At 53.9% G+C, this 24,610-nt stretch overlaps 2 protein-coding genes across 6 annotated transcripts; one reads left to right on the forward strand and one right to left on the reverse strand.

The window, feature by feature from the left end:
* Window positions 1–2,900: 2,900 nt before the first annotated feature.
* LOC119933251 (transmembrane protein 198-like) lies at window positions 2,901–10,430 on the forward strand. 3 transcript variants are annotated; one of them, XM_038752665.1, is made up of 5 exons: window positions 2,901–2,999; window positions 7,816–8,069; window positions 8,315–8,893; window positions 9,027–9,178; window positions 9,882–10,430. In XM_038752665.1, the coding sequence occupies exons 2-5, from the start codon at window positions 7,895–7,897 to the stop codon at window positions 10,008–10,010; spliced, it is 1,035 nt and encodes a 344-aa protein (XP_038608593.1). In that variant the 5' UTR covers window positions 2,901–2,999; window positions 7,816–7,894; the 3' UTR covers window positions 10,011–10,430. The 3 variants fall into 3 exon arrangements, with proteins under 3 accessions (XP_038608593.1, XP_038608594.1, XP_038608595.1); XM_038752666.1 differs by having other exon boundaries at window positions 7,819–8,069; XM_038752667.1 differs by lacking the exon at window positions 7,816–8,069.
* Window positions 10,431–10,557: 127 nt separating this feature from the next.
* On the reverse strand, window positions 10,558–20,056 carry MMP19 (matrix metallopeptidase 19). 3 transcript variants are annotated; one of them, XM_038752591.1, is made up of 10 exons: window positions 20,040–20,056; window positions 19,522–19,643; window positions 19,285–19,373; window positions 17,508–17,638; window positions 15,586–15,801; window positions 13,971–14,216; window positions 13,213–13,347; window positions 12,843–13,007; window positions 12,114–12,241; window positions 10,558–11,353 (listed from the first exon to the last, which is right to left on the reverse strand). In XM_038752591.1, the coding sequence occupies exons 2-10, from the start codon at window positions 19,597–19,599 to the stop codon at window positions 10,952–10,954; spliced, it is 1,590 nt and encodes a 529-aa protein (XP_038608519.1). In that variant the 5' UTR covers window positions 19,600–19,643; window positions 20,040–20,056; the 3' UTR covers window positions 10,558–10,951. The 3 variants fall into 3 exon arrangements, 2 of the variants coding, with proteins under 2 accessions (XP_038608519.1, XP_038608520.1); XM_038752592.1 differs by lacking the exons at window positions 19,285–19,373; window positions 20,040–20,056 and having other exon boundaries at window positions 19,522–19,615; XR_005452532.1 differs by lacking the exon at window positions 20,040–20,056 and having other exon boundaries at window positions 11,266–11,353; window positions 12,797–13,347; window positions 19,522–20,032.
* Between the last annotated feature and the right edge of the window lie 4,554 nt (window positions 20,057–24,610).

The raw sequence follows: 24,610 nt of genomic DNA on the forward strand, positions 1-24,610 counted from the left end.
AAAGTAAGAGAACAGGCATCAATAGCACCAATATAAACAGAATTATTCATTCATTCAATCGTATTTATTGAGCGCTTACTGTGTGCAGAGACCTGTACTAAGGGCTTGGGAAGTAATTATAGATATATACACATATCATTGATAAAATAAATAGAATAATAAATATGTACATATAGTCACAAGTGCTGTGGGGTGGGGAGGGGGCTAGAGCAGAGGGAGGGAGTCAGGGCTGAGGGGAGGAGGAGCAGAGGAAAAGTGGGGGCTCAGTCTGGGAAGGCCTTCCCACCCTGGGTAGGAAACCTGGAAGAAAGGTGGCGGGCCTCGGTTTTCCCTGCCCGCCCCATAATGCGGCTCACTCCTTTGAGAAGCAGCGTGGCTTAGTGGCAAGAACCCAGGTTTGGGAGTCAGAGGACGTGAGTTCTAATCCAGTCTCCGCCACTCGTCTGCTGTGTGATCTGGGGCAAATCACTTAACTTCTCTGCACCTCAGTTCCCTCATCTGTAAAATGGGAATTAAGATGAGTCCCACGTGGGACAACCTGATTACCCTGTATCTACCCCAGTGCTTAGAACACTGCTTGGGCCACAATAAGCTCTTAACAGGTGTTGCCAACTCGTAATCAATCAATCAATCGTATTGAGTGCTTACTGTGTGCAGAGCACTGTACTAAGTGCTTGGGAAGTACAAGTTGGCAACATATACAGACAGTCCCTACCCAACAGTGGGCTCACAGTCTAAAAGGGGGAGACGGAGAATAAAACCAAACATACTAACAAAATAAAATAAATAGAAAAGATATGTACAGGTAAAATAAATAAATAAATAGAGTAATAAATATGTACAAACATATATACATATATACAGGTGCTGTGGAGAAGGGAAGGAGGTAAGATGGGGGGGATGGAGAGGGGGACGAGGGGGAGAGGAAGGAAGGGGCTCAGTCTGTAAAGGCCCCCTGGAGAAGGTGAGCTCTCAGTAGGGCCTCGTACTTCCCAAGCGCTTAGTACAGTGTTCTGCACACAGTAAGTGCCCAATAAATGCGATTGAAGTTTCATTCATTCATTCAATCGTATTTATTGAGCACATACTGTGTGCAGAGCACTGTACTAAGTGCTTGGGAAGTACAAGTTGGCAACATATAGAGACGGTCCCTATCCAACAGCGGGCTCACAGTCTATAGTGGGGAAACAGACAACAAAACAAAACATATAAAGAAAAGAAATAAATTCATTCATTCAATTGTTTTTATTGAGCGCTTAAATGATTGATTGAATGAATGAATGAACAAATACCATAATTACAAAAGCAGCGTGGCTTAGTAGAAAGAGCAGGGGCTTGGGAGTCAGAGGTCATGGGTTCAAATCCCAGTTCCGCCACTTCCAGCTGTGTGACTTTGGGAAGCCACTTAACTTCTCTGGGCCTCAGTGACCTCAGCTGTCAAATGGGGATTAAGACTGGGAGCCCCACGTAGGACAGGCTGATTACTTTGTATCTACCCTAGCGCTTAGGACAATGCTTGGGCCATAGTGGACTGTCTCTATATGTTGCCAACTTGTACTTCCCAAGCGCTTAGTACAGTGCTCTGCACACAGTAAGCGCTCCATAAATACGAATGAACGAATAGTAAGTGTTTAACAGATGCCATTATTATGATGATTAGAATTATTATTCCCTTCCTCCGGGCCCTTGGTGTGCCTGAACCAGGCAGGATCCGGCCTGGCCCCAGAAGTTCGGTTCCCCCCTCGCCCCCCCCCCCCGCCATCTTACCTCCTTCCCTTCCCCACAGCACCTGTATATATGTATATATGTTTGTACATATTTATTACTCTATTTATTTATTTATTTTACTTGTACATATCTATTCTATTTATTTTATTTTGTTAGTATGTCTGGTTTTGTTCTCTGCCTCCCCCTTTTAGACTGTGAGCCCACCGTTGGGTAGGGACTGTCTATGTTGCCAACTTGGACTTCCCAAGCGTGTAGTCCAGTGCTCTGCACACAGTAAGCGCTCAATAAATATGAATGAATGAATAGTAAGCGTTTAACAGATGTCATTATTATGATGATTATAATTATTATTCCCTTCCTCCGGGCCCTTGGTGTGCCTGAACCAGGGAGGATCTGGCCCGGCCCCAGAAGTTTGGTGCCCCCCTATCTTACCTCCTTCCCTTCCCCACAGCACCTGTATATATGTATATATGTTTGTACATATTTATTACTCTACTTATTTAACTTGTACATATCTATTCTCTTTATTTTATTTTGTTAGTATGTCTGGTTTTGTTCTCTGCCTCCCCCTTTTAGACTGTGAGCCCACCGTTGGGTAGGGGCCGTCTCTCTGTGTTGCCAGTGCTCTGTACAGTGCTCTGCACATAGTAAGCGCTCAATAAATACGACTGATGATGATGATGCCAACTTGGACTTCCCAAGCGCTTAGTCCAGTGCTCTGCACACAGTAGATTCGGTACCGGCCCGGCCTCTCGCCCAAACACGTGGGCTTGGAGGGGCGGGGAGGGCGACGGGGGAGGAGACCCTGGGCTCCCGGGGAAACCGGGGAGGGGGTTCCCCCTTAGCTCTGGTTCTCCCGACCCTTTTCTCCCGGAGACAATACGCCAATTCTCTGGAAAGTGGGAGAGACCAAGCCGGGGGCGGGGGGCGCCGGGACCCCGGGAGGGGCTTTGGCAGAGGGAGCAGGCCCAACCGCCCCAACGGAGCCCCTTCCCCAAATGCCCCCGGTTCCTCCCGGCCCCACTGTCGGCCTGCTTGGGCATCCCCGGGCTCGGGTTGGAGGGGGGGCGACGGTCCTGCTCCCCTCCCCGCCCCTCCGGGGGGGATGGCAGTGTCCGCCCCGTGATGTCACCCCCGGCCGCCCCCCTCCCCAGCTGGTTGCATTGGAGCTCTGCGCTCTGGCCCCGAGTGCTGGAGTTTGGGGGGCCGGACCCTGAGTGTCCCCAACTCGGGGGACCACAGGGAGGGCTAAGAGGGGCCACCCCAGGCCGGTGAGTAGCTGCCCATCCTTCCCTTACTTCTCCCGACTCGAGGGGACCCAGGCGTCCGGGGGACGATTGTCAGGGACCCCCTTTTTAGAGGGGAGGGAGAGGAGAAAGTTGCTCCTGGCCCACCTCTGCTTCCTTTCCCCCCCTCCTCCTCTTTCCTCTCTTGTCCCTCCTCCCACCGGGCTCCAGACCTGAGTTTGAATAATAATAATGTTGGTGTTTGTCAAAGCGTTTACCCCGTGCCAAGCACTGTGCCAAGCGCTGGGGTAGATACAAGGTAATACTAATAATGATGGCCTTTATTAAGCGCTTACTATGTGCAAAGCGCTGGGGAGGTTACAAGGTGATCAGGTTGGCCCACCAAGGGCCCACAGTCTTAATCCCCATTTTACAGATGAGGGAACTGAGGCCCAGAGAAGTGAAGTGGCCTGCCCAAAGTCACACAGCTGACGATTGGTGGGGCCGGGATCAGAACCCAAGTCCTCTGACTCTCAGATAATAATAATAATGATGACATTTATTAAGCGCTTACTATGTGCGAAGCACCGTTCTAAGCACTGGGGAGGTTACAAGGTGATCAGGTTGTCCCACGTGGGGCTCACAGTCTTCATCCCCATTTTCCAGATGAGGGAACTGAGGCCCAGAGAAGTGAAGCAACTTGCCCAAAGTCACACAGCTGACAATTGGCGGAGCCGGGGTTTGAACCCACGGCCTCTGACTCCAAAGCCCGTGCTCTTTCCTACGGGGGAGCCGGGCGGGTAGTTGGCCCTCTTCTGTACCCCCTCTTGGCACGGCCTTGGGGTTGGTCCCAAGCTGAAAGATGCCAGCGGGCACCCTGTCCCACCCACTTTCCCCCAGGGACCAAGAGGTGGCCTCCAATTGGGGTACAAGCCTGGTTGGGGGGTGAGGGGGACAGACAGGAGGAGGACCCTTCAACTAGACTCTAGCTAATGTCTCAACCCTCTCTGGCTCTCTCTCTTTCTTTCTGGGTCTCCGCGTGTCTCTGCGATTCTATCCCGACATCTCTGTCTCTGGTTCTCTCCTCTTCATCCCCGGCATTGACAGAGGCCCCTGGGAATAGTCACAGGACGAGGCGCGATGGGAAAACATTACAGAAGTGCACGACGCATTCCCTGCCCTCGAGAAATTGCCAAATGTACAATACGTGAATGGAGAGCGAGAGCGCAAATACAATTAAAAACAAACGAAAGGAATCAAATCAATATTAACAACCCGATATGAGGGTTTTTAAGGGACGGCGATGGGGTGGGAATCCGCCCTCCTGAGGAGGAGACTGTTTGGGAGGATTTGGTTTCGCGAATTAGTCAGTCTCTCAAAGAATAATACCACAATTATTTTAATACCACAATTATTATTTGAGAGAACAGAGGCTAGCTCCAGGCAGAGGAAAGGGAGTAACAAGGAGTCAGAAACCGGGGGAGTTGAGAGCGAGGTCCAGGGAGGCTTGTTTGGGCAAAGAGAAGAGATTAACTTGGGGTGCAGGGAAGAGAGAGAGAGAGATGTAAGTTGTTGGAGAATCTGAGACTATGAACTCAACATAGGACAGGGACTATGTCTACCTGATTGTCTTGTAGCTACCCCAGTGCTTAGTATAGTGCTTGGCACATAGTAAGCGTTCAACAAATACCACCATTATTATTATCACAGCTGATGGCCGGGAATTGATTTGACTGTGCGGGGGCCGAATGCCGTGGTCATTGGCAGTGTCTGAGGAGCAGGGTGATGTGTTCTCTCAGTATTTCTGTTTACTCCTACAGCTGTTTTTCACAGTGTCTCTGCCCTCAATCCTGGGTCTTTGCTGAGACTGCCCCTTTGTCTCCAGCCCCCTTTTCGTTCAGACTTTGCCTCGGACTTGGGGCGTCTTTTTCTAACTTGGGGTCTGTATCTCTTTCGCAGCCTGGCTTGGTCTGTGGCCCTCTCTCGTCTGTCTCTGACTTAATCTCTGTCTGGACGCTTCTGTCTCTGACTCAATCTCTGCTTTCGCCCGCTACACTGCCAGCTCCTCCGGGGCAGGGATGTTGTCTTCTAACTTGTACTTTCTGTTGCCCTGCACAGAATAGGTGCGCAGGGAGTATTGATTGTATGCTCCTTGAGGCTAGGGACCGCATCTTCTAAGGAGAAGCAGCGAGACTTAGTGGAAAGAGCACGGTCTTGAGAGTCAGAGGTCGTGGGTTCTAATCCTGGCTCCGCCACTAATCAGCCGTGTGACTTTGGGCAAGTCGTTTTAACTTCTCTGTACCTCAGTCGTGGGTTCTATTCCCGGATCCACCACTTATCAGCCGCGTGACTTTGGGCAAGTCACTTAATTTCTCTGTGCCTCAGTAACCTCATCTGTAAAATGGGGATAGACTGTGAGCCTCACGTGGGACAACCTGATTGCCTTGTATCTACCCCAGCGCTTAGAACAGTGCTGGGCCCATAGGAAGCACTTAACAAATGCCGTCATTATTATTCTAACGCTACTGTACTCTCCCAAGTGCTCCATGTAGTGTTCTGCCTACAGTAGGTGCTCAATAAACACTGTCGTTCGATTGTCTCCATCAGTCTCTGCGGTCTCCTTCAGTTTCCACAGTTCTTTCCAACTTTGTGTCTTGTTCTGTCTCTCTCGCTGGCTGTCTCTCCGCCTTTTCCCTCTTCCCGCCCTGGCCCAGAGATAGAAGAGAAACTGGTTGTCAGGGGTCCAGCAGTGACTCACTCTCTCTGCCTCCCTCTCCCCGCTTTTCCCACCCCCCCCCCTTGCCCCATTAACCCCGTGATTCCCAGACCCAAGGGAGCTCCATGTCCGGCTCCAGGCAGTCTTCCCTCCAACCCAGCCGGCTGTCCGGCCCCCCACCACTCCAGGTCCCGCTCTTCTTCAGCCCCTCGCCCCCGCGCTTCGGCCCTGCCCCACGAGGGCCTTCTCCTCTGCAGCAGCTGCGGCGGCTGGCGGGGTCCGCTCGCTCCAGCGGAAAGAGCCCGGGCTTGGGAGTCAGAGGTCGTGGGTTCTAATCTCGGCTCCGCCACTTGTCAGCTGGGTGACTTTGGGCAAGTCACTTCACTTCTCTGGGCCTCACTGACCTCCTCTGTAAAATGGGGATGAAGACTGGGAGCCCCACGTGGGACCACCTGATGACCTTGGATCTACCCCAGCGCTTAGAACAGTGCCTGGCACATAGAAAAGAGAGAAGCAGCGTGGCTCAATGGAAAGAGCCCGGGCTTTGGAGTCAGAGGTCATGGGTTCAAATCCTGGCCCTGCCAATTGTCAGCTGTGTGACTTTGGGCAGGTCACTTCACTTCTCTGGCCCTCAGTGACCTCATCTGTAAAATGGGGATGAAGACTGTGAGCCCCCCGTGGGACAGCCTGATCACCTTGTAACCTCCCCAAGAGCTTAGAACAGTGCTTTGCACATAGTAAGCGCTTAACAAATGCCATCATTATTATTATAGAAAGCGCTTAACAAGTACCATCATCATCATCCAAGACAAGGGGGCATGGTCAGTTGGTGAGGGGCGGGGCCTCGCGCAGCGTCCCTTCAGAGGGCGGTGGGCGGGAGGCTGGCCATTGGGTAGGGACCGTCTCTATATGTTCCCAACTTGTACTTCCCAAGCGCTTAGTACAGTGCTCTGCACACAGTAAGCGCTCAATAAATATGATGGAAGGAATGAATGAATGAACGGGCCAATCAGGAGCCAGGAATTGCCCTGCGTAGGCGGGACTTCTTCTGGCGGGCTTCTTTAAAAAGGCTAAGGACATGATAGGGAGCCGATGTGGAGAATAAAAATAATCGTACCACTTAAGCGCTGACGAGGGGCCGAGCAGTGTTCTGAGTGCTGGGGTAAGTACAAGGTAATCAGGTTGTCCCTCGTGGGGCTCACAGTCCTAATCACCATTTTACAGGTGAGGTAACTGAGGCACAGAGAAGTTGGTGATGATGGAAATCAGGTTATCCCACATGGGGCACACAGTCTTAATCCCCGTTTTCCAGATAAGGTAACTGAGGCACAGAGAAGTTGATGATGATGGTATTTGTTAAGCGCTTACTATGTATGGGCCGAGCGCTGGGGTAGATACAAAATATTCAGGTTATCCCACGTGGGGCTCACAGCCTTAATCCCCATTTTACAGATGAGGTAGATGAAGCACAGAGAAGTTAAGTGACCTGTCCAAAGTCACACAACTGACTAGTGGCAGAGCCGGGATTAGAACCCATGTCTTCTGATTCCCAAGCCAATGCTCTTTCCACTAAGCCACGTTGCTTCAGAAGCAGTGAGAAGAGCAGGGTTAGTAATAATTAAGGTATTTGTTAAGCGCTACGTGCCAAGCTCTGTACTAACCGCTGGGGTGGGTACAAGCAAATTGGGCGGGACACAGTCCCTGTCCCACATGCGGCTGATTTTACAGATGAGGTAACTGAGGCCCAGTGAAGTGACTGCCCAAAGTCACAGAGCAGACAAGTGATGGAGTCGGGATTAGGACCCATGACCTTCTGACTCGTAGGCCCATGCTCTATCTGCTATGCCATGCCGTGAGGAGGCAGGGGTGGGGAAACCTTTGACCAGGCTCAGGGGGTAGAGAAGGGCACCGGGGAGGTGGCAGCCCCAGTTTCTCTCCCGATCATCATCATCAATCGTATTTATTGAGCGCTTACTATGTGCAGAGCACTGTACTAAGTGCTTGGGAAGTACAAATTGGCAACATATAGAGACAGTCCCTACCCAACAGTGGGCTCACAGTCTAAAAGGAGGTATCCCGATGTACCCGGTGGGGACCATGGGGATGGCCTGGGGCCCCGAACCGACCTTTGCCGCCTCTCCCCAGCAGGTCCAGCCCCTTCCAGCTGATGGACACCGGCAGCTGACCCCCTTCTTCTCCCTGCCCCCCTCTCCCCACCCCCAGCATGGATCAGGTCCTCTCCCCCCTGGTTGTGACCTCTGACCCCAGGGTCTTCAACCAGCAGCTGCCCGAGCCCCCCGGCCCCCGCTGTGAGCTGGCACCCTGGGGCAGCCCTGAGCTGGTGCCTGCACTGGTCTGTGCCCTCTGCTGCTTCTTCAGCGTCGTCTACTGCTGCTTTGGTGAGGGGGTGGGGGCCAGAGTGGCCCCCAACCATTGTTTGCCAGTGCCCACCTCCCCTACCCCTCTCACTATCCAGCCCCACCCTCCCTCTGCCCCCCTGTCCTCCGCCTCGGTGAGCCCCCTTCTGTGCCATCGTTATGAGATCTGTTGTGAGGCAGTCTCGGGTCCCACCACAGTCACCCGATCCCCTCCTTTGGGCAGCCTGGTGCCCCCCTCACGCCCTCCCCCGCCTGCTCCCCCCCAGGCTACCGCTGCTTTAAGGCTGTGATGTTCCTGTCTGGCCTGTTCGCCGGCTCCTTGGTCATCTTCCTGCTGTGCTACAAGGAGCGGGTGCTGGAGACGCAGCTGAGCCTCGAGGTCAGCGCGGGCATCGCCCTGGGCATCGGCCTCCTCTGCGGCCTGGTCACCATGTTGGTGCGCAGCGTGGGCCTCTTCCTCACTGGGCTGCTGCTGGGGCTGCTTCTTGGGGCAGGTGCCCTGCTGGCCACAGAGCCCTGGTACCGGCCTCCCTCGGCCTGGGTGCCGGCGGGGCTGCTGGTCGGGCTGGCGCTGCTCGGGGCACTGGTGACCCTGCGCTGGCCACGCCCATTCACCATCCTGGGCACGGCCCTGCTGGGGGCTGCGGGGCTGGTGGCGTGTGCCGACTACTTCGTGGAGGGCCTGGCCCTGGGCGGGCGCCTGGGCCAACGGCTGCGGGCCGTGCCCGGGCTGCCACCTCTCTGTTGGTACAGCTGGGCCCTGCTGGGGGCCTGGCCGGCCCTTGGCACACTGGGGGCCGTGGCGCAGTGGCGGCTCACGGCGGAGGGGCGCGGGCACATGGATGGTAAGTTGACGGCTTGGAGGGGGTGGCCCAGGGAGGAGGCAACGGGTTTCCACGGAGGAAGGGCGGGAGGGCCCTGCTGACCCCCCTCCTTGCCGGCCGCCCACCTGCCCGGCCCCCTCTCCTTTCCCCCCAGCGGTGCTGAGCCGGCGGCGGAAGCGACTGCAGCTCCTGCAGATCCGTCGGCGGGAGGCGAAACGGCGGCAGAGCCACGGGGTGGGGAGCGAGGGCAGCTCCCGCCGGCAGCCCCCGGCCCGGGCCCGAAGCCCCGCCGACAGCCTCGCTCCGGTGAGTCGGGGGGCAGGTGGGGGCCTCGAGGGGACGCCTCGCGGAAGGCCTCGCCCCATTCATTCATTCAGTCGTACTTATTGAGCGCTTACTGTGTGCAGAGCACTGGACTAAGCGCTTGGGATGTCCAAGTCGGCAACAGAGACTGTCCCGACCCAACAACGGGCCCCAGAGAGTGGGGCGGCGGGGCTCGGAGACTGTGCCCCGTCCACAGGCTCTAGACCTTCTAATAATAATAATGACGATGGCATTTATTAAGCGCTTACTGTGTGCCAGGCACTGTTCTAAGCGCTGGGGAAGTTCCAAGGTGATCAGGCTGTCCCATGAGGGGCTCACAGTCTTCATCCCCATCTTACAGATGAGGGAACTAAGGCCCAGAGAAGTGAAGTGACTTGCCCAAAGTCACACAGCTGACAAGTGGCAAAGCTGGGATTTGAACCCGTGACCTCTGACTCCAAAGCCCGTGCTCTTTCCACTAAGCCACGGTGCTTCTAGAGTGTGAGCCCGTTGTTGGGTAGGGGCTGTCTATGTTGCCGACTTGGACTTCCCCAAGTGCTTAGTCTAGTGCTGTGCGCACAGTAAGCACTCAAGAAAGAGGATTGAATGAATGAATGAGTGGGCGGGGCCCAAGGGGGTGTGAGGGCGGCTTGGGAGGGGCTGGGCCATCGGGGTTGTGTCCCAAAGCCATCCTCCCTCCTCTCAGAGTTACCTCCGGAGCCTGCGGGGCCACCATCTGGGCCTGGGCTCTGCCCCGCACACCGTCCTGGACCTCGACTACGACAGCGGCTCCTCTACCACCCCCCTCACCGTGCCCCCGGCCGGGCGCCCCTGAGCCCCCCGTGCCCCCACGCTCACACTGGGCCCCGATGGGACTGTGGCCCCAGGGAAGACAGGGAGGGAGACCTGGGTTCCTGGAGGGCCCAGAAGGAAGTCGGGATGGCGGCCCCCCTCTCCCACCCAGGCTCGTGAATTCCCGCTCCACAGGCCTCACCCGGAGGGGGGAGCCGGGGCTTCCACCCTCCCCTTCCACTTGTCCTCGCTGTGTAACACTAACCCCTAACCCACCCAGCCTGCTCCTGCCACTAACCTGGCTCTAATGCACCACACCAATATTGTGGGGGCGGGGGCTCACCCCTGGTCGGCATGAAGGAACGTTTCTAACCCTTTCCAGCACCCGGAGATAGAGTGGGGCAGGAGCTCCAGGTTACTAGGGGAGGGGTGAGGGGGCAACAAATAAAATAATCGTAATGGCAACAAATACCGTAGTGAACACCATTTCTGGCTTCTTTCCTCCCTCCCCGGGCACCCGTGGGGTTACCATAAAGGGCTAAGCACACTTTTACTCTCTCTATCTCTCTCTTTTTTTTTTTTTTTTTTTTTTTACTTTTTGTAAGGCAAATGATCAACCCCGCATTTAACCCCATCTAGAAGTGGTAGAGAAGCAGAAGTGACTGATGGACCCGGTCCCCAGGCATGGAAAGTTAATCGATAGTATTTGCTGGACACCCGCCGTGGGCAGAATTCTGGGCTGGGCACCTGCCGTGGGCAAAGCAGGAAAGGCAGGCTCGGCCCATGCCTACAAGGGACTGGCGATCCTAGCTCCCTGCCCCTCCGTCCTGGTTTTGGAAGGGGTCCAATCTAGGTCATTTTCCCTGCCTGCAGGGGTGAGAGAAGTGGGCTGGGGGGCCTGCTCCTTCCCAGGGAGCAGAGGGACATAGTCTAGTGCTGGGGGTAGTGCCAGGGGGGAGGGTGGTACCAGAAGGGGAGGAAATGTCAAGGGGGAGGGGCAGTGTCAGAAGGGGTGATAGTCCCAGTGGGGAGGGCAGTGCCAGAAGCAGTGACAGTCCCAGTGGGGAGGGCAGTGCCAGAAGCAGTGGCAGTCCCGGTGGGGAGGGCAGTGCCAGTAGGGGGAAGGGTGCCTGGTGCTGAGGTGGCACCTCGGGGTGGGCAGTGCATCCAGTGATGAGCGGTGTCCCGCGGGTACCCCTTCTCTGCCCGCAGCTGGCGATTCAGCCGCCAGTAGCTGCTGCCCTTGAAGAAATAGATTCCACCATTCTTCCAGCTGAGCGCCGCGGACAGCCCGGCCGGCGCCCCCGTGAACAGGCCCCTCATCGGCTTTGGGTAGCGGCTGAAATCGTTCCAGGCCAACTCGTCCCACTGCCAGTAGCTAGAGCCCTGGGCCAGGAGAGAGAAGTGGAGTGAGGCAGGTTCTGCTGCCCCGTCTCCTGGAAGAAAGATCTCCCTCACCACCCTCTGTCCACTCCCCTTCAAGGACTCTGCTCTCCCCTTTAAGATGGGCTTGAGAAGCAGTGTGGCCTAGGGGCTAGAGCACAGGCCTGGGGGTCAGAAGGACCCAGGTTCTAATCCCGGACCTGCCACTCGTCCGCTGCGTGATCTTGGGCAAGTCCCTTCTCTTCTCTGTGCCTCTGTTACCTCATCTGTAAAATGGGGATTAAGACCGTGAGCCCCGTGTGGAACGTGGATCGTGTCCACCTGGATTGGCTTGTATTCCCCCGACACAGCGCTCAGTATAGTGCCTGGCACATAGTAAGCGCTTAACACATACCACAATTTCTGTTTAAAGTAATTGCCCAGCCCAAGAAGCAGCATGGTCTACTGGAAAGAGCAGGGGCCTGGGTTCTAATCCTGGCTCTAGAGCCTTGACTGTTATGTGACTGGGAAAATCACTTAGTTTCTCTGGGCCTCAGTTTCCTCATCTGTAAAACAGGAATTAAATACCTGTTTTCCTCCCACTTAGACTGTGAGTCCCATCTGGGACAGGGAGAACGTGCCTGACCTGCAAATGTCATGTCTACCCCAGCGCTGGGAACATAAAGGGTGCTTAACAAATGCCACTGTTATTATCATTAAACTCTATCCTTCTTTAGGACTGATCCAGCTCCTGGGCCCGCGTGTCTTTATGTAATGTCCTTACCTTGAAGAGGAAGATCTTCTGGTTGAGGGGCCAGTACAGTGCAGCATCCAGGTTGGGTCCTACACGGACCAGTCGCTGGGGGAACCCGGCTTCCAATTTGAAGCCAATGTAGATCCACACCCGGTCACCTGTGGCAGATGAGGGAGGGTCAGGTGCCCCCTCCTTCCCTCTCCCACCCTCCTTTCAGAATTCACCCCCCTTCATTTAATCTTTGCCTTAATAGCTCTCCTTTAAGTACCCCCCAGCCCCGTCCCTTCCCCTTTAAGACTCATTAGTGGAAAGAGCCCGAGTCTGGAGTCAGAGGCCTTGGGTTCTAGTTCTGTCTCTGCCACCTATCTGCTGTGTGATCTTGGGTGGGTCACTTCTCTGTGCCTCAGTTTCCCTGTGTGTAAAATGGGGATTCGATCCCTTTCCTCCCTCCCCCTTAGAAGGTGAGCCCCATGTAGGGCAGGGACCTTGTCCAGCCTGATTGACTCATAACTACCCCAGCACTTGGAGCGGGGCTTGACACATAGTAAGCGCTCCACAAATACCATAATTATTATTAGCCTTGCCCGCCCCTATATGGTACTGAAACAGGTAGGAGAGCGATCCCAACCCTCTTATCTAAGACCCCCTCCTCCTCCTCTTTACCACCCCTCACTCCCTCCTTAATCCACCCCTCTCCAGGACCTCCCCCTCACCTTCTCTTGCCCCTCCCCTTTAAGACCAGCCCAGGTCTGCCCCCACCCTTGAAGAAGTAGATCCTGCCCGTGCGGGGAGAGTAGACGGCCGCATCCAAGGATCCCGGCAGCCCGGCCCACAGGGTGGACACACGCCGCAAGGGACCGCGCCCCGAGTCTGTCACGGTCCAGACGTAGTCGCCCTTGAAGGCGTAGGTCTTGAGATGGGGTCCTGGAGAGAGAGGGAGAGGAAGAGAAGGACAGCCCTGACCAGAAGGACAGCCCTGACCGTCCCTCGCTGGGAAGACCTCCCCTCATTCTAACCTCTATCCCTCCTGCTGCAGTAGTCCAGGTCTCAAGGGCGATATTGACTGCAGAAGGAGGACAGTCATCCCAGTGCCCGAAGATCAGGGTAGCCCCCAGCCCCGGGCTCTTACCAAACAGAATGGCATCCAGCTCGCCCTTGCAGGGGTCGGGCACGGGGCTGGGCGCTGTGGGGGGTGGGGGTGCTACGGGTGCTAAGTCCAGCTCTTCTTCCTCTTCCTCCTCCTCTTTCCTCGGGCTCTTCTTCCCTGAAAGCAAGCCAGGTGTTCTGCCCGGCAGCCTCCCTAACTGGCGTCCCACCATGGGGGGCCACAGGGAGAGCCCCTGGGAGAGCCTGTAAGGCCAACCCTCCAGCAGGAGGATGAAGTGAAGCTGGTGCTCATTGTGGCATTTAATAAGCACTTACTGTGGGCTAGGGGCTGTGCTAGTCTCTGGGGTGGACACAGCCCTCGCTAAAAAGGAGATGATAGGGGAAAATCCCCCCAGTTATAGAGAGGAGTACATGGATGTCTATAAAGAATCAGTCGGTCAGTCAATCGTGTTTACTGAATGCTTACTGTGTGCAGAGCACTGTACTAAGCCCTTGGGAGAGTACAATAGAACAGTAAACAGCCACATTCCCTGTCCACAATGAGCTTACAGTCTAATAATAATAATAGTGATTTTTGTTAAGCACTTATTAGAGGGAGAGGTTCAGTGACTTGGCCAAGATCACCCAGCAGGTCAGCGGCAGAGCTGGGATTGGATCCGGGACCCCTGATGCCCAACCCGACCTCTCCCCGGCCCCCAGATCAGTAGATCTCCCGAACTGCCTCGTCCCCCGCGCCCCTGCCCCGCTTTGGCAGGCCGGGGGCGAGTGGCCGGTGCTCACCGTACAGGGCCTGGATGCCCGCCACATCGTCGGGGTGCAGGCGGAAGTCGGGCCGGTAGCCGGCGTAGATGGGTGCCATGAGGGCCCTGGAGAAGCGGGAGTGGCCCAGGCCGAGAGCGTGGCCCAGCTCGTGCGCCGCGATGATGCGGAGGTTGATCCCGCGCGACGTTCCCTCGGTCCACAGCTCGTCCTCATCGAAGTGCACGCTGCCCGCCTCGGGGATGTCAGCATGGGCCAGCACTTTCCCTGTCGCCGCCAGCAAGGGGCACCTGGGCTCAGGTCCCCCCACCCCCTACACTGCCCACCCCCCCAAAACCCACCCCCCCCTCAACTGGACCCTCGTTACCCCAGTCCCATGAAGTTTCCCCAGCTTCTTTTAATGATCACAGTCTTAATCCCCACTTTACAGATGAGGGAACTGAGCCCCAGAGAAGTTTAACGACTTGCCCAAGGTCACAGAACAAACAAGTGGCGGGATTAGAGCCCAGATCCTTTTGAGTCCCGGGCTAGGGCTCTGTCCACCTGGCCACGCTGCTTTTCTACAGAGTTCTCATTGCCTATAAGGCTCCCTTCCCCTTATTGTGCCCCTATTTTCTTTGCAGCTCATCCCTTTAAGAGTCACTCCTTCCTCTTTATAACTCTTCACTCCCTTTATCTTCCCCACATTTCCATCGATCCCATCTCTTTAAGAGCCCCTCCTCCCCACTAAGAGCTTCCCATTCCCTTCATTATCCCCCATATCTTTTGAACTAATCTCTTTGAGCCCCTTCTTTCCATTAATAACTTTCCATTCCCTTTATTGTCCCCCAATTCCATCTACCCTAACCCTAGTCACTTATCACCCCCCCCATATCCATTAATTCCCTCCCTTTAAGAGTCCCTCCTTCCCTTTAAGAACTCCCCATTCCCTGTATTATCCCCCCAAATCTTTGGATCCCCTCTCTTTAAGAGCCCTTAAGAACTCTCCCCTCCCCTTATTGCTCCCTCATTTCCACTGACCGTAACCAAGAGAAACAGCATGACCTAGTGCATAGGGCATGGGACTGAGAGTCAGAAGGGCCAGGGTTCTAATCCCAGCTCTGCCGTGATACCTTGGTTAAGTCACTTCACTTCTCTGGGCCTCAGTTACCTCATCTGTAAAAATGGGGATGGAGACTAAGAGCCCCATGTAGGACAGGGACTCTGTCCAACCCCATTTGCTTGTATCCACCCCAGCGCTTAGTACGGTGCCCGGCACATGGTAAGCACTTAACCAATACCACAATTATTCTTATTCACCAAACCCACATTTCCACTGATCATTCCTTTAAGAGCCCCTCCTTTCCTTCAAGAATTTCCCATTCCCTGTATTATCCCCCCAAATCTTTTGATCCCATCACTTCAAGAGCCCTCTCTCCTCTTAAGAATTCTGTCTTCCCTTTATCGCTCCCCCATTTCCATTGACGTTAGCCACTCAACATCCCCACATTTCCATGGATTATTCTTTTGAGAGCCCCTCCTTCCTATTAAGCCCTCTCCCCAACCCCCTGAAGAACTTCCTTGTGGTAGGGGGTGGGATGGGGAGGGGAGAGGGGGTGTTGAATGGGTGGGTGGGTGGGTTGCAGGGGTCTCATACCGGGCCCATCGAAGGGACGAGAGCAGCCGGGAGCTCTGCGGCGGTGGAAGAAGAAGCGAATGTCAGCGTGACCAGTGTGAACCTCCCGGAAGCTGAGCGGAGTCACCGCACTCCAGTATTTGAAGGCGGCTTGGAGAGAATCCCGGATCACCTGAGGCGGCAGGTCCGGGGTCAAGTTCAAGATTCGGAAGGTCAAGTTCCGCTTCCTCCAGCGACCTGAGGCAGGGAATCAGCCAGTCAATCAATCAATCAATCAATCGTATTTATTGAGCGCTTACTGTGTGCAGAGCACTGTACTAAGCGCTTGGGAAGTACAAGTTGGCAACATATAGAGATAGTCCCTACCCAACAGTGGGCTCACAGTCTAGAAGGGGGAGACAGAGAACAAAACCAAATATATTAACAAAATAAAATAAATAGAATAAATATGTACAAGTAAAATAGAGTAATGAATATGTACAAATATATATACATATATATGTATATGTCAGTCAGTTGATAGTATTTATTGAATGCTTGCAAGAGCTTATTATTATTAATAATAATAATCAATAGTATTTGTTAAGCTCTTACTATGTGCCAATCCAAGATACAAGTTTATCAGGTTGGACACAATCCCTGTCCCATATGGGGCTCACAGTCTTAATCCCCGTTTTACAGATGAGGTAACTGAGGCCCAGAGAAATGACCTTCCCGAGGTCACACAGCAGACAGGTGGTGGAGTCTGAATTAGAACCCAGGTCCTTCTGACTCCCAGGAAGTGGTCTATCCACTAGGCCATGCTGCTTCTCAGAACATGCTTAGGAGAGTATTTAGAGCACGGGCCTGGGAGTGGGTTCTAATCCCAGCTCTGCCACTGGCCTGCTGTGTGACCTTGGGCTAGGCACTTCACTTTTTTGGGCCTCAGTTCCCTCATCTGTAAAATGTGGATTGAGATTGTGAGCCCCATGTGGGACAGGGACTGTGTCCAACCTCATTTGCTCATGTCCACCCCAGTGCTTAGTACAGTCCCTGGCCCATAGTAAGCGAGCCCCGTATGGGGCTTATTTCAACTAATGTCCGTCTCTCCCTCTAGACTGTAAGCCCACTATGGGCAGGGAATGTGTCTGTTATAGTAATAATAATGATGATATTTGTTAAGCGCTTACTATGTGCCAGGCACTGCACTAAGCACTGGGGTGGTTACAAGCAAATTGAGTTGGACACAGTCCTTGCCCCTGTGGAACTCACAGTCTCAATCCCCAATTTACAGATGGGGTAACTGAGGCCCAGAGAAGTGAAGTGACTTACCCAAGGACAGACAACAGACTGTGCCTGTGGGGGAGTCAGGGTTCAAACCCTTGAACTTCTGATTCTCAGGCCTGTGCTTCAGTCCACTAGGCCATACTGCTTCTTTTCTAGGTCATGAAGCGACAAATGCCCTGCCCATAACGAGCTTATAGTCTGCTTAGTACAGTGCTCTGCACACGGTAAGCGCTGAAGCAGCGTGGCTCAGTGGAAAGAGCACAGGCTTGGGAGTCGGAGTCCATGGGTTCAAATCCCAGCTCCTCCGCTTGTCGGCTGTGTGACTTTGGGCAAGTCACTTAACTTCTCTGGGCCTCAGATACCTCATCTGTAGAATGGGGATGAAGACTGTGAGCCCCACGTGGGACAACCTGATCACCTTGTATCCTCCCCAGCGGTTGGAACAGTGCTTTGCGCATAGTTAGGGCTTAACAAATGCCATCATTATTATTATTATTATTAAATATCATTGACTGACTGACTAAGACCTCCCAGCCTGCCCTGTTCTCTTCCCTCATCTCTGTTCTTCAGGGCTAAAAGGCCAAGACCAACTGCCCCTACTTTTGAGGGAGGGATCCTGGGCCTGGCCCCTCCTCCCCAACCTGGCCCCGGCCCCCCAGTCCTGACCCCCATCTCACCCAGCAGCAGGTACTTGAAGATCTTCTGATTGAAGGGGTCCTGGAGGCCACAGCGAGGTTGTGCCATCCTCGTCTTCGTCTCCCAGTCCAGCCGTCCTGTGACCGGCAGTTCAGACGCCTCCTGGAAGGACCTGGTGGGGATCGGGGGGATGTGGAGGGTGGGATCTGGCTGTACAGCATCCAAAACTGCTGTCCCATCCTCACCCACCCTCCTCTCCCTGGGGATGAGGGGAATGGCAGCTCCGCTTCCTGGTCCCTTCAGGCCTACTGTCTGCTCCCACTTTCTTGTTTCATTCTTTCAGTCATATTTCTTGAATGCTTACTGCATGCAGAGCTCTGTACTAAGCTCTTGGGAGAAGACAATACAACAATATTCATTCATTCATTCAATCATATTTATTAAGTGCTTACTGTGTGCAGAGCACTATACTTGGGAAAGTAAAATACAGCAATAAAGAGTGACAATCCCTGCCCACAATGAGATCAATGTCTAGAGGTGGGGGAAACAGACGTCAATATAAATAAATAAAATGACAGATATATACATAAGTGCTGTGGGGCAGGGAAGCGGGGAAGAGCAAAGTGAGCAAGTTAGGGCGACACAGAAGGGAGTGGGAGATGAGGAAAACAGGAAAACAAAACAAAAAATAAAAAGCAAAAAGGGAAAACAATGAACAGACACATTCCCTGCCCAAAGCGAGTTTACAGTCTAGGGAGGGAGAGACTCAATTTTCTCCGATCTCATAACAATAATAATAATAATTGTGGTATTTGTTAAGCACTTACTATGTTCCAGGCACTGTCCTAAATGCTGGGGGAGATACACGGTAATCAGGTTGGACATAATCCCTGTCCCACATGGAGCTCACAATCTTAATCCCCTTGATTATCGCATCAGCCTCCTTGCTGACCTCCCTGCCTCCTGTCTCTCCCCACTCCAGTCCATAATCCATTCTGCTGCCCGAATCATTTTCCTTCAGAAACGTTCAGACCAGGTTACCCCCCTCCTCTAGAAACTCCAGCGGTTAACAAAAACTCCTCACCATTGGCTTTTAAGTACTTAATCACCTTGCCCTCTCCTACCTCAACTCGCTATTCTCCTACTACATCCCAGCCCACACACTTTGTTCCTGTAATGCTAACCTTCTCCCTGTTCCTCAATCTCAACTATCGTGCTGCCGACCTCTCGTCCACATCCTATCTCTGGCCTGGAACGCCCTCCTTCCTCACATCAGACAGACAATTGCTCTTCCACACTTCAAAACCTTATTGAAGGTACATCTCCTCCAAGAAGCCTTCCCTGATTAAGCCCTCCTCTCCTCTTCTCCCACTCCCTCCTGCACCTCTCTTACTTGCCCCTTCATCCTCCCTCCCATCCCCACAGCATATATGTATATACCTGCAATTTATTTATCTATTTATTTATATTCAAATGTGTCTTCCACTCTAACCTGTGAGCTCATTGTGGGCAGGAATGTGTCTACTGTTATATCGTACTCTCCCAAGCAGTTAGTACAGTGCTTTGCAAACAGTAAATGCTCAATAAATATGACTGAATGCATGAAAGAATGAATTTTGCAGATGAGGGGACTGAGACACAGAGAAGTGACTTGCCCAAGGTCACACAGCAGATAAGTGGTGGAGCCAGGATTAGAACCCAGGTCCTTCTTACTCCCAGGCTTTTGCTCTGTCAATGGGCTGCTCATGATCCGGGCCCCACCCCTTTGCCCATCCCAGTGTGTGCCCTCTGGTCCCCCCCATCACCAGGGCCCCTCACCTCACGGCCTCAGCCATTTCAGCCTCTCCAAACTGGCCATCTGAACCCTCCAGGGGAGGCTGCAGGTATCCGTATTGTATCAGATAGTCCTGCGGGAAGGGGGCCTGTCACGGGGCACGGCCTCAGCGGGCAGTGGAGGGGCAGGGGGAACTCACGTGGCAGCCGGGAGCCGCCAGCCCAAGCCGGGCCCTGCCCCCAGGTGCCCAGCCAGGTGCTCCCAGGTGCCCAGCTACTCACCACCGCTTCATCTTGCCCGGTGGTTGAGACCCACAGTGCCAGGAAGCATCCGAGCCCCAGAGAGAAGCGCCAGTCCATTGTGGTACTCAAGAAAAGTTGGCACAGGCTGGCAGGCCCAGCCCCTGAGGAGCAGAGGCCTCTGGGAGTGGGAATGACTGGGAGCAGGGGCCTCGGGGAGCGGAGCCGCTGGGAGCGAGGGGCTCCTGGGGAGAGGGGGCTGCTGAGAGCAGAGGCCCGTAGGGAGCCGGGGACCCCTGGAGTGGGGGGCTGCTGGGAGTGGGGGGCCCCTGGGGAGGTGAGACCCCCAGGGTGGGGGGTTGCTGGGAGCAGGGGCTGCTGGAAACACAGGCCACTGGGGAGCGGAGGCTGCTGGGAGTGAGGGTCCCTGGGGAGTGGGAATCCCTGGGAAGCTGGGAAGGGAAGCTGCTGGGAGTGGGAGCCCCTGGAGAGGGAGGACCCTTGGGTGGGTGGGGTGTTGGGAACTAGAGCCCCTAGGAATGGGGGCTACTGGGTCCTACCCTCGAGACGACCGGTCCGGCAGTCGGTCCACTGATCAGTCAGGGCCTCTGGCTCAGGATTTATAAATATGTGGTGGGGGGGGGGCGGCGGGGGGAAGGTTGGTGGGGGGAGCGGTGTGTGACTCAGCCAAGGGGATGGTGCAACCCTGGGGACTTAACCCTTCACCCACCAAACTGGGGCCAAGCCCCCAGCTCCAGAGAGGAGCGGAGACAGAGAAGAGCTGGCTAGCTGCATTCCTCTGGTCGCCTGGCCCTGCCCCAGCCTTCCCCCTTTTCTGTCTCCCAAATCACAAGAGGAACCTCCAGAGTGAGAGTAATAATGACGTTTTTATTTTTCCAGTGCTTATTATGTGCCAAGCCCTGTTCTGAACGTTGACGTGTCTACAAGATAACATGATCAGACACAGTCCCTGTCTCCCACAGGGCTCACAGTCCAACAGGGAGCAACAGCAAGGATCTTACCCCCCACCCGACTTCATAGATGAGGGGAATTAAGGTCCAGAAAAGTGAGGTGACTTCAATCAATCAATCAACCAATCATATTTATTGAGTGCCTACTATGTACAGAGCACTGTACAAAGAGCTTAGGAGAGTACAAGACAGCAGAATTGGTAGACACATTCCCTCTCCACAATGAGTTCAGAGTCTAGAGAAGGCGACAGACTTTAATATAAATAAATTACAGATGTGGACAGAAGTGTATATGTATAAAAATGTTGGGACTTGCCTGAAGTCACACAGCAGGTCAGCGGCAGGGCTTGGACTAGAACCCACTCGTCTTCTGGATGACCTTGGACAAGTCACTTAAACTTCTCGGTGCCTCAGTTACCTTCTCGATAAAATGAGGGCTAAGACTGCGAGCTCCACGTGGGATGTGGACTGCGTCCAACCCCATTAGCTCGTATCTACCCCAGAGCTTAGAACAGTGCTTAGCACATAGTAATCACTTAACAAATGTCATGAAGAAACCCACTAAAAATCCCCCAGGATTCCTGCGGCCTTTCTGCTAGAACACACAGGCTGGCTCCTGAGGGGAAGTTGACCTGGCTGTTTGCCTTGTTTCCCGGACTAGGGCTGAGTTGTGGGGAACTGGAAGAGAGGGAGGTCTCACACTGACCTCATCTACCAGAGGTGCAGGACGGCTTCCAAGAAGCCAATCAACCACTCAGTCAATCAATGGCATCTATTGAGCGCTCACTGTCTGCAGAACACTGTAGTAAGCACTTGGGAGAGTACACCATAGCAGAGCTGGTAGACACGTTCCCTTCCCACACGAGTTCACAGTCTAGAGGCGGGAGACGGACATTAACAGAAATAAATTGATTACGGCTATGGACATAAGTGTTGGGGGCTGAGGGAGGGGGTGAATAAAGGGTACAAATCCAAGTGCAGATCCTCCCTCAAAGTCTGATCCGTGATTCTCAATCCTTGGCCCCTGAATCCTGACCCCAGCCCTCAATCCCAGACCTCTGGTCTCCGGTCTCCACCCCCGATTTCTGGAGTCGGACGGAAGCCAGGTTGGGAGGGGCCCATTGGGGGATGGACTGGGGAATCCCGAGGTTGGGGAGGTCTCCGTGCCCGACTCAACCCTGCCCTCGACTCGGACCTCGGACTGGCCTCGCGTCACCCCTCCTTCCTGCGGGAGTCCCCTCTTCCCCAGCCTCGAGGGAGCCAGCACAAGACTAGGTGGGCAGGCCCTGGGGGTGTCCCCCCAGAACCCACATCTCCTTGTCTTGCTTCCCCTTCTGCCTTCATGGTGAGTGCCAGCAGCGAGAGGAGGGTGGAAAGGACAGGGTGGAATTTGGCCCTGTCCTGCCCTACCCAGCCCCGATTCTGAGGAACAGGGAGGCGACTCTCCCGACGTCCCATCCTGGACTTCCCCTGTCGGTAAGCCAATGATCCAGGCAGAGAGCCACGGGCCTGGCTGGGGCCAGGACACCAGAGAGATGGAGGAACGGACCCCCTCTAATAATAATAATAATAATGATGGTATTTGTTAAACGCTTACTATGTGCAAAGCACTGTTCTAAGTGCTGGACCATAAGCTCGTTGTGGGCAGGAAATGTGTCTGTTTGTTGTTATATTGGACTCTCCAAAGCGCTCGGTACAGTTCTCTGCCCACAGTAAGTGCTCAATAAATAAGATTGACTGGACTGACTGACTGACCTCCCCCAGGCCCCTGCCCTGCCGAGGGCTTGTGGCTTCAGCCTCTTCCCTCTCTAGGCCAAACTTCACTCTGGACCGTAAGCTCACTGTGGCCAGGGAATGTATCTACCAACTCTATTTTATTGTGCTCTCCCAAATGATAATAATGATGGCATTTGTTGAGTGCTTACTATGTGCAGAGCACTGTTCTAAGCGCTGATGCTTACTACAGTGCTGTACACATGGTAGGCACTCAATAAATACCACTAATTGATAAACTCTACTGCCAATTTTTCTTCACATCCTCCTGCGTACGCCTCCCCACTCCTCAAAACCCCTCAGTGGTTGCTCAGTCCTCTCCCAACAAGCAGAGCTCCTGACCATCAGCTTGAAGGCCCTCCATCAAATCTCGCCCCATTACTCATCCACTCTCTTCTCCCGCTTCACCCTAGCTTGCACCCTTTGTTCCTCTCAAGCCAACCCATTCCCAGTGCTTCGCTCTCATCGCTCCTGCGGTAAACTCTTAATAATATGCCTACCAATTTCTGGAGCCTCCTCCCACTTCCCATCCAAAAGACCACTGCTCTCCTCACCTTCAGGGGCCTTCTCCTCCAGGAAGCCTCCCTGATTCACCCCTCATCGTCCCACACGATCACTTCAGTACGTCCAAACTGCTTGAGTACTTGGGCGCTCATACACGTCCCACCTTGTTGCATTTACTCAAGAGCTTAGTACGTTCTGCACACAGTAAGTGCTCAATAAATACAACTGAATGAATGACTGAATTTACAGAGCTATCAATCATATTTATTGAGTGCTTATTGTGTGCAGAGCACTGTACTACGGTTATCTTTTTACTCATCTATTACGTCCTCCTCTCTGTAATTTATTTCAGTGTCTGTTTCCCCTCCTAGACAGCAAGATCCTTGGGCATGGTCTAGTGGAAAGAGCATGGGGGTGGGAGTCAGAAAGACCTGGGTTCTAATCCTCCCTCTGCCATTTTTCTGCTATGGAACTTTGGACAAGTCACTTCTCTGATTCGGGTATCTCATCTGTAAAATGGGGATTAAGACTTTGAACCTGATGTGGGACAGGGAATGTGTCCAACCTGATTTGCTTGTATTCCCTCCCAGTGCTTAGTACAGTGCCTGGCATATTGTAAGCACTTAAGAAATACCACAATTATTATCATTGGTAAAATCGGGATTAAGACAATGAGCCCCATATGGAACAGGGGCAGCGTCCAACCCGAAAAGCTTGTATCTGCCCTGGTGCTTAGTACAGTGCCTGGCACATAGTAAGCACTAAACAAATACCATAATAATAATAATAGGGATCATGTCTACCACCTCTATTGTTCTCTCCCATACTGCATAGCTTAGTGGATAAAGTAATGCCTGGGAGGCAGAGGACCTGGGTTCTAATCCTGATTCTGCTACTTGCCTGCTGTGTGACCTTGGGCAAGTCACTTAACTTCTCTGTGCCTATTTTAACTGCAGAATGGGGACCTGTTCTCTCTCCTATTTAGACTGTGAGCCCCATGTGGGGAACAGGCTGTATTCGGCTTAACTTGTCTCTACCCCAGCACTCAGAATAGTGCTTGACATTTAGTAAGCACTTAACAAATACCTTATTTAAAAAAAAATTGATCGTTCGGTGCACATACACTCTGACCGATTACCCCATTTCCCCCAGCCAGATCCAAACCTGCCCAGGGTTTGGCTGATATGGCTCCCGCAACCTCAGATCTGCATTGCTCTCTAGGCCTCTCCCACTGCTAGTCCTGAAGACAGGACTCCTGGGTCCCATGTTGTCCCCACCCCAACGGCTCTCCCCCTCCCTACCAGGGCACCTGACACACACGGACAGGAGTCCCAGGGTGGTAGCGATCCCAAGATTTGCTCCAACTCTGCTCTGTTGTTTTTGGGTACAAAGAACAGGACACGCGGGGCTGGGAAGGAGGTCAAGGCCCGATGGGGCCACAGGTTGGGATATCGCAGTGGGCGGGGGAACGACGGTAAGGCTTCAGAGGGGAACGGCTGAGTCAGCTGCTCCAGTTCCCATGGAAACCCATGTTTTCAGAAGTAACTGTCCTCCCTCCAGCCAGCAAAGCTGCTGGGAGAAAGGCAAGAGCCAGCATTTGGGGTGGTGAGGTGCAGGGCGGAAGGAACTGGCCCCATCCCCTTCTCAGCCAGGCGCCCGCATCTCTTTGATGTGTGGCCTCTCACCCAGGGATTAACTGGGTTGACCGGGCAAATTGACCCTCGTCCCGCTGTTCCCCCAGCTGGGCACAGCCCCGCTCCCACTCTGGCCAGGACCCCCCGGGGCAAGGGTTCAGCTGCCGGGGTCCTCGGCTAGCTGGCCGGTCTCCAGGGAAGGGGCTTGTGGTCTCACTGAGGCCCGGGGCTGTTTGGTTACATCCAGCT

The sequence above is a fragment of the Tachyglossus aculeatus genome, chromosome 10, assembly GCF_015852505.1.
Source record: "Tachyglossus aculeatus isolate mTacAcu1 chromosome 10, mTacAcu1.pri, whole genome shotgun sequence".
In the NCBI taxonomy this organism is placed as follows: domain Eukaryota; kingdom Metazoa; phylum Chordata; class Mammalia; order Monotremata; family Tachyglossidae; genus Tachyglossus; species Tachyglossus aculeatus.

What these genes read in the sequence shown, in the direction of transcription:
- LOC119933251 (XM_038752665.1), top strand. Translation starts at nt 7,895, where the DNA reads ATGGATCAGGTCCTCTCCCCCCTGGTTGTGACCTCTGACCCCAGGGTC. An exon ending in CGTCGTCTACTGCTGCTTTG is followed by an intron (nt 8,070 to 8,314) that starts GTGAGGGGGTGG and finishes GCTCCCCCCCAG; the next exon opens with GCTACCGCTGCTTTAAGGCT. An exon ending in CCGCCGACAGCCTCGCTCCG is followed by an intron (nt 9,179 to 9,881) that starts GTGAGTCGGGGG and finishes CCCTCCTCTCAG; the next exon opens with AGTTACCTCCGGAGCCTGCG.
- MMP19 (XM_038752591.1), bottom strand. Translation starts at nt 19,599, where the DNA reads ATGGACTGGCGCTTCTCTCTGGGGCTCGGATGCTTCCTGGCACTGTGG. An exon ending in TCGTCCCTTCGATGGGCCCG is followed by an intron (nt 14,217 to 15,585) that starts GTATGAGACCCC and finishes TGGCGGCGACAG; the next exon opens with GGAAAGTGCTGGCCCATGCT. An exon ending in AGAAGATCTTCCTCTTCAAG is followed by an intron (nt 11,354 to 12,113) that starts GTAAGGACATTA and finishes CTCCTGGCCCAG; the next exon opens with GGCTCTAGCTACTGGCAGTG.